We start from the raw sequence: 15,339 nt of genomic DNA, 5'->3' as shown, positions 1-15,339 counted from the left end.
TCGACCGCACCCTTTGGTGGCCCGTTCTCTCACATCCCCAGCAACGCTAGCCCGGTACTCTGCATTAGTTCGCATGTAGCGAGGCCCCTAGATACTTGCTGGGTGAGGTGCTCTACTTAAGACCCCTAAAATACTGAGGAGGTGTGTCCCAGTCGCCGTACCATGTGCTAGTACATTTATCGATATTTACAGTGGCGCTTGTTGCATTACAAAAAGGAAATTACAGTGTTTTAAGACGCTAACAACGCTTTCTTTGTTCCCACAGAAAACAGCGATATTATCTGAGTACGCTAAAACCTTAGTTTCTACTTCCCCAATTCAAAAACCCTGAACTTGACTTGATAGGATAATACTCAAACTACAGGGTTTTAAATACAAAAATGGCGGCGACATGGGGCAGCCTTGCCGAACAGAAGAAAGGAGTTTAATAATAGGAGAGAATGTGTTATTAATAACTGAGCTAGTTGTGCATCCTTTATATGCGATTTTAACGCCTTCGATGATAATCTTTCCCACGGAAGCTCGTTCTAAATCTTCTCACAGAACATTATGACACAATTTATCAAATTCCTTTGCTTAATTTATTTGAGGCATTGCAACTGGACTTTCGAAGATTGTTCGGGCAAAGTGAAAATTCGTCTGAATACATCTTCCTCTAATGCCACAAGTTTGATGTACTCCGACCAATTAGCAAATTACACGTTAAAGTCGTTTAGCTAGGAACCTTGCAAAAATTGTATGATCAACATTAGATAGTGCTATGGGTCGATACCCGGTAACTCGTTGTTACACACTGTCGTCATCTGATTTTAAAATAAGTAGCATGTGGGATCGAAAAAAAGATGGGGGCAACGCTTTGAAGCCATACGCTTCATGTGTAACCTTATAAAAAAGGGGTCACTTTTTTTTTTTAATTTTGGTGAAACACTGCTTTAAGACCAACCGGGCCAGGCGTCTTGTTTACCGCTAAACCCTAAATAGCGCTCTCTACTTCAATAAATGTCCCCGGTTTTCGATCCAATCTTTTTCCTCGTTCGACAGCTCAGGCGCCTCCCGAAAAAACACCTGAATGTCTGTCATTGTAGTCAGCAAGCCGTGCTCTCAAAAAAGTTACTCGTAATACTTGACGAAAGCATGTTTGGCATTTCCTTTAGTATTGCCGATAACACACCGGTGCTCAAGGACGGATATTTTTTTTTTCTAAAGCATATTTCCTCTCGTCAGCGGAGGCACGACTAGTGGGTGCGGGTTGTTCCACTATAAAAAAGTTTCTGCTCTCGCTTTGATGACCGCGCCACGATAACGCTCCTGGTTGAAGCTGTCTGTTTGGCTTGTATCTCTTTTATTGCTGAATAATTGGAATGAATGAATTCTTTATAATTTTATAAAGTTACTCAAAGATTGCATCATAACGTTTCCATAATTTTTTGCTTGCAACGTTAAGACAGGCGACCTTCCTATACCCGTAACTTAACAAGTTCCTGAAAGTGCTCCCACTTTCCTATGCAACTAGGGCTATTATCTGTAAATTCCGCTTGAAATGCTTCCTTTACTCCTTTAAAAAAACATTATCCTTCAACTGACTGATATTTAATTTTTATAATTCCCACTGCAGCTTCGATGCCCTCTTTCTCCAGCAACCTAACGTAACAGCCACAAAACAGTGATCGTTAAAAGAAAAGCGGTTTTACTTGATAGCCCCATACCAGATTGCTTATATCGGACGACACATAAACTCTTTCGAATCGCGCGTGGGACGAGTGCTGAAAATGTGTAAAACGGAATTCTTTCCCCGCGTTTTCGAGGAGGGCAAAAGTCCTCTAAATTATATAAGCCTATTAAGTCGCTTAGTAATGCAGCGCTCCGATCGCAATGCTTCTTGGGAATTACGCTATCCACTACACTGCGTACACAATTGAAGTCCCCCCAAAACCACGATTTTGCTGCACTATTTGCCGCACTTTCAATAGCACTGCAAAATTTGAAACAAACAAAACTTTCTCAATTATCTTATTTGGCGCATAAAGACATATTGCATGCACATCTTGATTCAGCCATGTTAAATTGCAAATAATAAGTCTGCTGTGATCATATGTGACTGATAACGTTCGCCTCACTGATGTGTCTGGGCATTTTAAGAAGTAAAGAACACCCGGGAATCCATTTAACCAAGTGGCTTAAACATACCTCGTAAGAGCGAAGAAATGGCTTTTGCGCTTGCTGTATATGCTCGCTATTTTCCTTTTTACAACCAGAATATCTACTTCTCGTTCGTATACTGGGCGCTGCAGTTGATAATGGTTTTTACGCGTGTTCAATCCACGCACATTTAATGTCGCAGAACGAAGGGCCGCTAGAGGTGCCTAAATACTATTACGCGTTCGCTTTAATCTAATTTAAAAAAATGTATTTTCTTAAAGGGCAACTCCGGTCCATACTTTCGATTTTGGGTTTATGACTGTTTATAGTGCAGTCAGCGTCCCAGAATAGGTGTAATTTTTATCTCGTTATTGTGCGTGGTTTTAAAGATATCGACGCCTCAAAGTTTTGTTTGGGGCGCGGCCAACAAAACCGAAACTAGCCGCTTGAGGCTCCGGCAACACTGGAAATCAGCCGCTATGTGAACGTGACGTCAGGATCGTTCTCGTTCAACGAGTACGCAGGCCGAGCGGCACCTACCTCTGTTGCGCTAGCCGTCTAAAGATAGGAGATAAGCTGATTTTGTTTTAATTTTGTATACGTGGTAGCTATCCAGCATATGTAGCAAGGGTTAGTGCGTATACCCAAAAACTAGCGACTGGAAAACCCGTGAACTCACGGTGCCGTACTCGGCGGCCGCCGCCGTGCGTGCGCTATGCCGTACTTGTCGCTTGTATACCCAAAGGCTAGCGACTGGAAAAAGAGTGAACTCGGATGGTGCCGTACTCGGCGGGTGTCGCCGTGTGTGCGGTCTTCTGTACTCGTCGCTAGGCCTAAATTGTCATCAAGGCTCCGTGGATGAAGCGGCGTTGCTCTACGTCGTGCTGCCAGAGACGTACAGTACTGGGGGCCCTCTCGCTTTCGCGCTGCGGGTCAGTTCCAGACACGAAGCTTTGAGGCTCTCCGGCGCGGGCCGCGGCGCCCGAACACACGAGGGCTGGGCTGTACACGTCTGTTTTTTGTTTTCTTTTTTTGTTCTTCTTTTCTCCGGGCGCGTAAAAGCCGAAGACCAAAGTCTACTCGTCGAACAGCGTTCACCCGCACCTTCTCCAATTTCCGGTCCGTTGGAAACTTGTGAAAAAGCACCTCCGTGTTGCGCAGCGGGTTGTTTGAGCAGCCCACAGCGCTACAAGTTGCACTCGGCATCTTTCGAGGAACAGCTGGGCTGTCGTGGGCGCTCCGAGTCGCTCACTAAAACGAGTCATAAAGTCCTCACAAGCAAATAAACAAAAGGCTATACCGAAGCTACACGGGCTACAGATAAAAGCATTGGCTAAACACGCCAATCACAAGCCGAAGAAGCGGTGGTAGCGGCTCAAAGAAGCGCACTCCGCGCAACGGCCGGACCGGAGCAAGAAAAAAGAGAACGATACTGACGTCACGGCCCAATGTTGCTTTAGCGATCGGCAACCCGCTGGCCGCCCGCTAAGGAGCAGCGGCTCGCGGCCGGTCGCATTTTTATTATTGGCATTAGTTGAGAATGCGGCGTCCCACGGACGTAATATTTTGACTGGGGTCTTATTTTGTGTCACTACAGCGATACCAGTAATTTATTTCATTTTGAGTTTTGGCCGGAGTTGCCCTTTAAGCGTTGCCAAACAAACGCTGCATTCTCATAAACCATTCCCCATTCAATACTCACTGCGTATTCTTTACATCGTGATCGTCCGTGTGTACTCGGGGTATATGCACACGCCGAGTTTTCCTCGAACCCTGCTGTTCCCACGGCACTAAACCTTGTTTCGCTTTATCGAGAAAGTCCGGGTGGAGAGGTGAGTCCAGCTGTCTTTTGCCTACCAGGTGGCTCTCGGTCAGAGGCTCGTCTTGTGCCATGTTCTACCTCGATGCTCCACTCGATAGCCCCTCTCCGCTGGGCAGCTTGGTGTCTCCCGCGGCCTTGTCCTTCCTGAGCTCGAGGCCTCACATCCGCCTTCGTCCTCCCTTCCGGACACCGACATCTTTGAGGGTTCCCCGTGAGACGCCGTTAATCGCTCGTCGTTGCTTGCGATTGTGCTTGACTTCTTTTTAAGGCGAAGGCCTTATATGTCTCATCGTTCAGTCCTTGAGTGAAAACACATCGTTGACACGAAAGGCACCAAAACCCACAGTTCTCCACAGTACCACGAGATGGCGTTACTTTTGGCAGAATCGGCGGAGGGGCGCTCGCGGCGCAAACCCAGTGGGAGAGGAGGACACCCTTGCTCGTGCAGCGGTGAGGAGCGGGCGTGCGACATGCCGTGAGAGTAACGGCGCCAACGGTGCGTCTTCAGAGAGCGAACTGACTTCGGAGGTTCGATATCCACGGGATTGGCGCTTGAGATTTCGCCATCAAGTCGGCTTAGGGATAATATAAGAGACCCTGTGAATTTTCATTTCATCGCTCATAGTAGACTGTGAAACGGATTGCTTGTACAACTTTCACTGCCTTGGTTGCGCCCATGAACATCTGGGACTCCTCCTGATCTTTGCGGTCTCAAGCAACGGAAGCGCACGTCGTCGTGCAGTCCTCCGTTGCGTGTCCAAAACGATAGCAGTCGACGCATCGAGGAGTGCGACAGTCCCGCCGGATATGGCCAGTTTGCCTGCATCGCAGGGAGTAAGGGGCCCTCCCAAGTACCAGGACCTTTCCAACCGTATGTTTACACCTTTCCAACCGTATCTTTTGGGGACTGCCGTCGACCGTCAAACCCCCTTGAGGGTCAGCTGCACATGCCTCGTGTTGGATTCCAGATTCTCGAAGCCTCGTTCGCGGAAGCATTCCCAATTTATGCTCGACACCTTGCCGAAACTTTCAATCTCCTTTTACACGTTAAAGTCTGGAACATCGTATGTGTTGTGTCCAAGAGTAGACACACGGAACGACGAGGAAGAAGCGAGCTCGAGCTGACCGACGCGAGCCAGCGAGCCAGCCGAACACTGGCGTCTCCCGATACCGGAATTACCCTGAGTGTAAATAGTTCTTTCTTTGTGTACTAAAGGTTCATTTCGTAACGATTACGATCACTCCATGGCCTTAGAAAAACAACAGTATGAAACCCAGTGGAGCTCCATGTTTACTTAATTCTTTGCTGAGTCAAACACGAGGCGCCTCCCTTGTCTGACAGTTAGCTTTTTTGCGGTCACCAGCTTTTGTTTCACAGCTAATGAGTGCAGTCTCAACATCCAGACAAGATCATCTGGCATGAAACCCGCCGACGCAGTCTTTCAGAAGGTCCAACTCTCCAAGTTCACCGCGCAAGTCTTGTATCCGGTAGGGCTGTTTCTTCACATCGCAATGTAGAAACACTGCGTTCGTCGCTATGTACCCAGCAGGCAAGGGTGGCAGATGAACGGCATATTACAGCACAACAGTAGATGCCTAATCACCGCGCCTCGCCGGGCCTTTATCACCATTCCGTCGGAGCTCGACATTCCGCATCCGTAGGCTGCTGTGTCCGGAAGTGTAATTCCTAAGCCGCGCAAAGCACGCTGCACGGCTTGGGAACGAGCGGGATTTGATATGTTTAGCTATCGCGTTCCACTCTTAAAGGCGAAGCTTAAGAACACTTCAGTAATGTTTAATCTTGGAGTCTACAAATATTGGGCCTTCGGTTTCTTTCACTTTTATCTGCGAACGCCGCGATCTCATTGACTGCGTAGCGATAATGAGACTTTAGGGACTCGTCAAGCCCTGCATTTTATAAGGTATCAGAAACCATAAACACTAGTAGCCTAGTTACACGGGCACCTTCAACTGTAGTTAAGCTTCACCAGAGTAACTGCACTAAACGCTCGTACACGTATTTCAGAAGAAAGCTGGGCGCGTGCCCAGCTTTCATGGGCGCTCAAGGCGCGCAGCTGCTCGTGCTCTCAAAGCTTTGACTAAATAGCCTAATAAACATTGTCCAAGAGTAGAGTGTGGCAACTATGGTTAAGCGTAACTGCAGCTAAGTGTGTCAGTGTAAGTAGGATATTTGTCACGCAAATGTTTGTTCGGGTGGAGATTATCTCTTTGGTAATACGTCGAAATTGTGGTATTCGTTTTGTGAGTGGCTATCGTCGAGTCTTGTAAACCTGGCAGATGTGCGGTTGGGAAAACGACTGGCAAGAGTTGCCAAAAGGGACATGGACTAAAGGAAATATTCTTTACTCTAAAACATTCAATACTTCTACCTACCCGCAGAGCCCTTGCGTAAGGAGGGAGCCCGGCGAATGCTGAGTCTAAAAATGTGAAGCACACACAACGTCCCCTTGCGCTGTGACACTGAAGGTGGCGTAAGCACGTTAAAGATCGTGGTCAGTGTAACAGCGTGGACCGTTTTCCTTGAGTTAAACATAGTTCTAGCCTCGTAACTCGGCGAGCTCTTTTTCTAGATTGCAGGGATTGGCTCTTGCAAGTACTTTACAGGAAAGTAGGTGTTTAAGATTTGTTTAGGATGTCGAACTGAAATGATCTAAACAAAAAGAAACGCAGGATATTACAGGATTATTTTTTCAGGCCGATATGCTTGTAACTACTATCTTGCCATCTTAAAATAAGTGTTTTAAGGCAAACTAAAATAAGTTTTGCTCGTCTTTTAAGATTACGATTCAATGTATGCGTCCTAAGAAAACAAACACCAAGTAATGATGATACGCAACCTGTTTTTCTACTCAAAACTTAAAGGGCCCATGAAACGATTTTTGGGTTGGGATAAATCATTTTAGATTGGGATTTTACTAATAGCACATCGTTCAGTGGACCAAAAGAAAAAAGGTAGAAAGTCAAAAACCTGACTTTCAGTGCGAAAATTTGAAAACAGAGAGGACTATTTCGTACCTCCTCCCCTTCGCAACCTCTCTGCCTTTTCACTGTGATACATCCGCAGTCCCAAAAGCGCGTTATTGGGTCCAAACTGACGTCACACGCAACCGGACCCCACGTATTCCCTTCACCCCTAAGCTGACATTGTGGTGGAAGCTACGCGCTTGCCGGACCAATCAGCCGCCTCCCTTTCATCACCTGACTTCATTCTCTGCAGCCACATTTGCCACGCTCACGTGGCAAGTGTGGCTGGCCCAACGAGCACGTAGCTTCCACAGCACTGTCAGCTTCGGAATGAACGGGGTGGGGAAAGCAACTTTTGTCTGAATTTTGAGCGACGGGCTAATCTTCTAGGGGGAGAATGGATGTGTCCGGGATTACACAAACGAGAGTGCGAGCAAGAGGGGACTCCCCTTTTCGTCTTCTTTAACTGTTTGGTGTAATGCGCGATTTATGGGTTGAGGAGGAAAGCTAAACAGGAAAAAGTTGGAAAAGCGTTTCATGACCCCTTTAAAGAAAGATACTAATAAGCCCTTTTTGTATAAACAGGCGTGTCGCGATTATCTATTAGATTTTTAAAAAATAAACAGGCTGTGTATGATTGCAATATTCCTTTTTAGGCAGCCTAAAGCGGGCCATTAAAGCCGAGCTCTTTATTTCCTCTTTATGCATTTGCTTACATACTCAGTTGATTTGAATGTGGAAATATGCATGATACTAGGGTCTACGTTCCATTGTTATACTCTTAAAAACGCTAGTACAAAACCATTAACTGGAGCCGTTACTACCTTGTACTGACCATTACTACTTTGTAATAACATTTACTACGATTACTAGCTATTTACCACCCCAAATGCGCGGACAAGATGGCGGCGTCTACTGCATCGGCTTCATCGCCGATGGTCAGCGTTAGCGACGCACGTACTCTTTTGGAACACAGGGGGAGGTATCCACACAGAATTCTAACACCAAATATTGTAGGACGGGGCATGTTTAAGGGTTGGAGTTCACTTGATAGCGATCACAACCTCCGTTCCAATACGTTGTGGAAGCCAGCGCTGCAGCGAGCGCAGTCAGGTGGAAGTCATTGTTGATGGAATGGCCATGCGGCATCTCACTTCCCTTCACGTTTGCATTATTTTGGAAGCGTTTATTTGTAATTTTTATTTTAAAATGAAAATAGCTGAGTAGCACGTGCTAAACACGTTTCTGAAGAAAAGAAAGGTTCATTTTGTTTTTTATTTATGATTTTCTTAAAATATACGTTTCTCTTCCGCAAGAGACACTTGGCAACATTGTACGACAAGCAAATTGGGACCAGTCGGAGTTTGCGAAATGATAATTTCTGCGATCCAAACCTGCCGTTGTTGCCGAGTGTCGTGTACTGTTCTCGTGTTCCCGAGTTGGAGTACATAGTGAACGTTCGTGCGGTCGACTGGACGAGAGTGTGCGTAGACGTGGAGAGCAACGAGGATTCTAACGAGCCGGAGACGAGCGTTCGTCTCGTCACAGGATCCGCCGCTCCACCGCGATCGCTCGGCCAGTTTCGCAGTCCAAGAAGCTTCGCTGCTTCGATCCTACTTGACACTGGGAACGTCTTCTTCGCGGTCTGTGTGTGCTGGGTGGTTGAATGGTTCTGATTTAGCTGTCTTCGGTCGTGACAGTGCAGTGTCATGACCGTTGATGTGTTGTAAATAGTGTACCTAGCATTAGGACTACTTATTAAAAAATATTTTGACACTATACGGGTATTATTTATTTATTTTTTTTAGTTTGCCTAAATTTTTTTCAGAAATGCGAGCATTCGTATGTGTACTACAAACAAATTAAGACACGAGCTGCACCCGGTATTAATTTCGCATGCATTTCTTTTATACAACACGAGAAAGGTGCGCAGCTGCCGTCGTACTTACCGTCACTTACTGACTTCGTTCGCCGCGGGTGACAAAAGTAAAGCAATCTCTCGCCGACGGCGACCGTATTGGTTTTAATTCTTTATTAACGAGAGGGTCGAGAAAGCTGGTTCGAGGTTGCTATATCGGGAAGCGAATACATGGATGCTGAGAATTGGCGCGGGAGGTTGTTTTATCGACTGTCGCAAATAATGTCTGTGTTTACCTCTGTTTTCTACAAGGAACTAGAATCCTTGAATTGCTTGAAAACTTTCTTGAGGAAGGATATTGGTGCGAAAAGAGCACTATATGTGTCACATTATTCACTGACGTGGTAATACACGACGACAAGTTTGAGCACTGAAATGGTCAGTGTAAAATACTCATGGGAAGACAAGGGAGTTAGCGATTAGAATGATTTGAGTGAGCGTTTCACGTGTGTTCGTCATATTTGCATGTGATCTCTGTTGACAGCATTGTATCAGTTGTGTGCTGAATACGTTTATGTGCAAGACATGTATCTAGTTGCAAATGTGGAAGCGTTGAAATAACCTATATTTGAGCACTGACATTTTTACCTGTAATTGTTCGGTGACTAGCGCCACATATATTACGTACTCATTTCCAGTTTTAATTTTTTTTTTTTTTTTTTTTTTGCGGCTGCTATCTGGTGGTAAGCGGTATAACCACACTCGCCGTTTTTTTTTCGCCACAAATCACGTGATTCGTTGCGTTTCCGCTTGACCGTTATTACCAAAGTTTGCTAAGTACCTAGTAACATATCTGACAAAAGAGTTACTAGCTTTTACTATGTAAATACTACTAGCCTTTTTAAGAGTGTAGGCCTAGACAAATGTGAGAATAAGAAACTGAAAGTTTTACGTACCCTGTTTTTTTAATATCTTCAGGCCGTAACAAGACTTTTCGCGGTAGACAAATTCAGCTTCTTGTATGGTGAGGCCTGTAGACATAAGTGGATTAGATTAATCATGGAATGCATCGCTCAAAATTTAAAAAAACACGGCGTTTCAAAAAGTTATTTTGTCGTTTAAATCATTAATTTAGTTGTCGTTTCTTTACAAATTTAGTAAAAACATTCCATTATAACGGCCTAATATTTGCGAGGTCAAAATATTTGCGAATTTCATAATTAAAAAGATATTGGGTAGGATTTATCACCCAAATACATATTTTAACGGTAATAAAAAAAAACATTGTTTATCATGGAAAGTGAATAAATACTTGTCCGCTAAATATTCCGACATCTAGAGCTTTAAAATTTCGTAATGTTTTGAATCCACGATAATACCGCCGTTTGCAGAATCGTAGCAATATTGAGCTGTCAGCAATAATATTACGTTTAAAGGTCTAACCTACCAAGAATATTTCTTAAGAAATTATGAATAAATGCTGAGTTGAAATGTCTTTAGCCACTGGATATAATATAGAAGTAAAGTATAGGAATACAACGTTTTTATTACCCAATTAATGACAGAGATAAACATCGAATATTTCATTTTGAAGTATATAGTATCATAAACCAAATACTAGAAAGTTTTAGTATTAGCATGTCCTAGACCATTATGGCCTAACTTTGAATCGTGTAAGGTTTCGTAGAGATATGCCCCCGAACGTAATAAAAAAACAAGACAGTACCATCCTTTTAACGAGATCACTCTTTGTTCAGAAATACATAGTTTTTTTTTTCTTTTTAAGCAATATCTGCGAATGTCACATGGAATAAAAAAAAAACACAAATATTGGTTTGCTACTGAAACAAAAACTATAAACACGAAGACTGGGACAACCTGATTATATAGAAATGAGCTTGAGTTTTAATTTTGTGTTTGAAGGTTTTGGAACCGACTTTATTTTTTCTTGGTGGTGACTATAACTCTTACGGAGCATCATCAGCATTTATGACGTCACTGTTTTGTTAGGTTGGCCTAAAGAAAACGCAACTTCACCCAACCAAAGAATTTCCTATCAAAATCAAGTTTAAATGTGTGAAAAAGAAAAACATCGAAACATACTCAAGCAGCACGGAACAGAAACGCTTAACTTTGCGCAATCTTGGCAATCCTAGTGGCCTAACTCGAGTCTAACACGGCTTTGTTCCAAGGCGTTAGGAAGTGACAAAGTACTTTTCTTTGGCGTTCCTATATCTTTTCTTTTGCTCGCCACAAAAATGCCTAAGTTCCATACTTAAGCCAAGCATTCTTAGTATAAACCGAAAAACTAACAGTACAACCAAACGCAGTGAAGTCTAACTAAGGCACTTGCTTGTGTAAATAGGGAAAAGACTATGGTTAAAGAAGGTAAAGATTGGCCCTACCTTGACTTTTCGGGCGTTTTGAAACCCGAAATTCTCAAACAAAAGCAAAAAAAATGTTGGTCCAAAGAACTGTGCGACCTGAGTATGAGCTAGTAGTTCACTAGAAAATACCGTGACCATTTCTTTCACACCTACCTAATCACGTGAGCATAAGGACGGGCACTGATGAAGACAATTTAACGGGGCCGTGCAACAATCTTTGGACATCGGTCAAATAATTATGGTAGTTTTTTCCTGTCACGTCTGGATTAACGAACTGCAAACAAAATTTGCCTACGTGCGCTAGTTCTTTAGAAAAAAGGTTTAACAATTGATGTTTTTTGGCGCCTCCCAACTACCCTCAACTCGTACACATTCTTCCGAGTGACGAATGTCCGGTTGGGTTCTCTTTCATGGCTGCTTTGAAGGTTGGTCTAAGCAATGTGGAGAGGTGGAGATGGGAGGGGGGGGGGGGAGCAAAGAGCTTGCCTTTCCGTAAGGAAGTTCGACTGACGTGGTAGCACAACGGAGTGAGGCCCACGTGGATAACTAGTTTATTTCACCTCGGGCAGACGGCGCCACTACAAATGAATATAGTACAAACTTGTATATTATATGAGACTTTTGACGCATTTTCTCATGTTGAAACGACAATACTTATCAAATATAGCATGATATTAAGCACATAATGGCACATCTTGGAAACTTATTACATTTCCATTGCGAGTCACGCCTTAGTTGCTATGGCCGCCAACTCGCGGCTGCACATCGCAAAAATATTTCCGTTCTTTTCTTTGCTATTACGCAACGGAATCGCGATATTTCAAAAGAATAGCGAAAATGTAAAACTGCAAAATCTTCCGAAATTAAATTTGTTGCATCGCCCCTTTAACTAGGCCTGAAACTGAAAGCTAATGAAACTGCAGATAAATTCAAAAGCCATTGTACAAAACGAGAAGCATTTTTTTTGTCGCATAACATCCGCAACAGAGAACGAAGTACAAAGAGACGACCTAAATGTTAGCCGCCGAAGCTCCGACGCCACTTTCCAAGTACAAAATAAGGCACAAGTTAAGGAAAAAGAAGATAGCTATCACTTAAAATTAAGTTTTTTCCCTAGCCTAGGAGTGCCATCCAGCGCTTGAGTGAGGGACGTATCTTGTTGGTCTTGTTCAAGCTCGGCGTTTTAGCGAAACGTCGGCTGCACCTGCCACGATGTTTCTTTTCAACCTATTTTTAAAAATCTGTGCTTCATTGAATGAAGGTCTAAATGTTTTTAGAATCTTTAATAAAAACAAAAATAGCGTTTTTTTTCAAGAATTGAATAGACATATTATTTTCATTATAGAGATATCAATGTTTTTCACTACATAATTACAAAAATGTTATACCATACAATACACGGCTGCCCACTATGTAAACGTTTTAACATCACATGTTTATATTCTCCTCAATGATCCATATATATTTTATAGTAAAACGTTAGAACAGCCAGTTGCTTTTAATATTAGCTGTAGACTATACCTTCTTGAAATATATCAGTTGGTTGAGCTGGTAGTACAAATTGTAGATTTTTTAATGGCACACGAAGATGTGTTTGTGTTTAATTTGCGAATTTTTACTAAACTTGGGAACAGTACTAAAGCTAAAATATTGTATTTGAGGAATATTTTGATAATTTGTAACATATCAGTGACTGCACTTGAAAGTTATTTTCATGAAAAAAATTAAAGTCATTAAGATAAATATGAATAACAATATAAACTTTAATGCACAGCCGTTTTAGAATGACAATTAAGACCTCAAATTTATCTTTGTTCGTAAGTGCGCATGATATAGAATTTTGTTTGTTTACTCATTCAGCTTGAAAGAATTACTGTCGGTCTGTCTATTCAGTTTATTTTACATTTTAAAAAAAATATCCTGAAAACCAACTTTCGACGCGTGAACCTAAAGATTTTCACAGCTTCAATCACACGCTGCAGAAGTTGCATTAATTTGGGCATACACGACGTGCCCCAAATAAATCTTGTTGGTGAATATAAACTTCGATTAAGAGCGTGTGTAATCTTTACGTCGACTTCATCAGACGACGCAGTGTTCTGTTTGGTTTTTATTTCGCCATGCGTTCATTTGCTGCCATGTAAATGAAACATTTTTTAGTTCTGTGTGATGTCTTTTATTGCAATAAATTACGTTTTATCTTGTGTATGTGTTAATAATTAACAGATTGGAGTGAAGTGCACTCGCAAGTGCAAAGGCGTCCTTAATTCATACCATTTTTTGATGATCCTTCAAATTCGAAACGAAGGTTGTTTTCTGACGTTCCTTTTTCCTCTTTCACTGTGAAGGTTATTGTGTCGACACGCCTGTAAGTAAGTTAAGGATGTTTTATTGAAATATGGTAGATAGCTGTGCATGCTGGATAATAAGTAAACCTACTTGACTCCTCCGTTAGATTCCGTGTAATGAAGCCACAGCATAACCGTGTGGTCTGTTTCCTCTGCTGAATATAACAGCTGCATTGTGAAACAGGATACCATAGAGTCGACTAGGAATGGCCTCTGGGTTTTTGAGCGCAGAAGGGCAAATGTTTTTCCATGGATGTCACTAAGGACCTAAGAAGAAAATAAAAATATTGACTTTTTTAAATAGCGTTGATTATATGAATAATCCGAGTGTAACGAAGTTTATTTTTCTTTCTGCATTTACCCAATCTCCAGAAATTTTTAGAGCACAGAATGCAAGCATCTACGAATAATAAACTTCAATGCGATCAAACTGAATAAAAACGTAGCACCCCTATCATTCTCGGGCCTTATTTTCTTGCGCAGTCTCTCTGTAGTTCACAGTGAAGTTATAAAATCATTCATTTCATTCAAGCAGCTGCATAGGTTGCAATATGCTTCGGAAGAATTATAAAGGACAACAGTACATTATTATATAATACTAATAATGACCTTTTGCAGGGACGTGTAATTTTGTGACTAGTTCCGATCATGTTTTTGGAATTGGGTTCTATTCTCAACCTTTGCAATATTTTGAATTTCTGGCTACTACTCTATTGAAGAAACGTAATAGTCCTCGGGATTTTAATAACGTAAAGTATAAATCAGATAACAAACTAAAATTTAACTATTCTAATAATACTCTTTATTCCTGTGAAGCTTAGCATATGACCACAGGACAGGTTCCTGTATAGTTACAAATCCCGTGTGCGCAGACGCACTGAGGCTAAAAAAGGCTCGTGGCCGTAGGATTTATGGAATGAGGCGTATGTAATACATTAACATTTAGACAACACAAAATGAAGCTACACCGAATTGTCTCACAATATTGGTCGTGTTGTGGGATAAAATAAAGGGAGCTGCTACCGCTGTCTTTCTTGAAAGAGTATTTTTGCAAGGTTTGGTTGTTTATACTTTTCTGCTTAAATCTCATGTAATTGGCAGAACAGATGTTCATTAAACGTGTGTTGATAGTCGGCAAAAACTTTGGCTTCATCATAAAAGTATAAACATTTGTATTTGTAAAAAAAACACATTGAATCCTTATTTCACATATTTCAGCAAATGGAGAACGCGCTGCTCCTGAAGTTGTAGTTGAGTTTTTATTTACTTTTAAAAAGTTAACTGTTCGTAGTTATGTGTTGCAAACCTTTGGAAGAACGTTTTGCTGCACCCTAAAGAGAAACAAAGTGCTAAATTTGAATAACATGCAGCTCTCAAGACTAGGGCGCCGAATGACAACATATAGTACGTCGATCGGAACCTACATCAAGTCGTTTTAAAACTAAAAATTTTAATAAAAGGAAAAGCGTACGAATATTTGAAATGTAGGATATAAATCCAAAATTTCACGCAGAAAATCGTATTAAACATTACACAATTTCTATTGCGTATATTTTGCTCTTCGTCCGGTTGGTTTTTAGTGTTTATTTTTTCCAAGAAGAATTTCCAGCAAATAAATTTACGGTCTTGTTGTCTTTGTCCTACATGTTTATTATTCTTTAATCTTAATAAATCGGAGGGTGTTGCTGCTAAATTGTTCCAAAACATAAAATAGCTCGTGCGCGCTACGCATTGACAACAAATGAAATAGTGCGCGAAGCCGTGTTGAGAAAGTTAAATATTCGGGTATTAAACTGGCTT

The 15,339-nt window shown here is 42.2% G+C and overlaps 1 protein-coding gene across 1 annotated transcript in view; it reads right to left on the bottom strand.

Moving 5' to 3' along the window:
• LOC120841339 overlaps positions 1-15,339 on the bottom strand; it is a 101,410-nt gene that overhangs the window by 80,466 nt on the left and 5,605 nt on the right. The window contains exons 2-4 of the mRNA XM_040212218.1: positions 13,631-13,806; positions 13,466-13,557; positions 9,761-9,835 (exon numbers count right to left, since the gene is read on the bottom strand). Of these exons, the coding sequence (XP_040068152.1) occupies positions 9,761-9,835; positions 13,466-13,557; positions 13,631-13,806 (343 nt within the window). The remainder of the gene's footprint in view (positions 1-9,760; positions 9,836-13,465; positions 13,558-13,630; positions 13,807-15,339) is intronic.

The sequence above is a fragment of the Ixodes scapularis genome, unplaced genomic scaffold (genome assembly GCF_016920785.2).
Source record: "Ixodes scapularis isolate PalLabHiFi unplaced genomic scaffold, ASM1692078v2 PGA_scaffold5__190_contigs__length_132052651, whole genome shotgun sequence".
Classification (NCBI taxonomy): Eukaryota; Metazoa; Arthropoda; class Arachnida; order Ixodida; family Ixodidae; genus Ixodes; species Ixodes scapularis.
The sequence above is the reverse complement of the archived record's forward strand: the minus strand, read 5'-3'. Positions and strand labels throughout refer to the sequence as shown.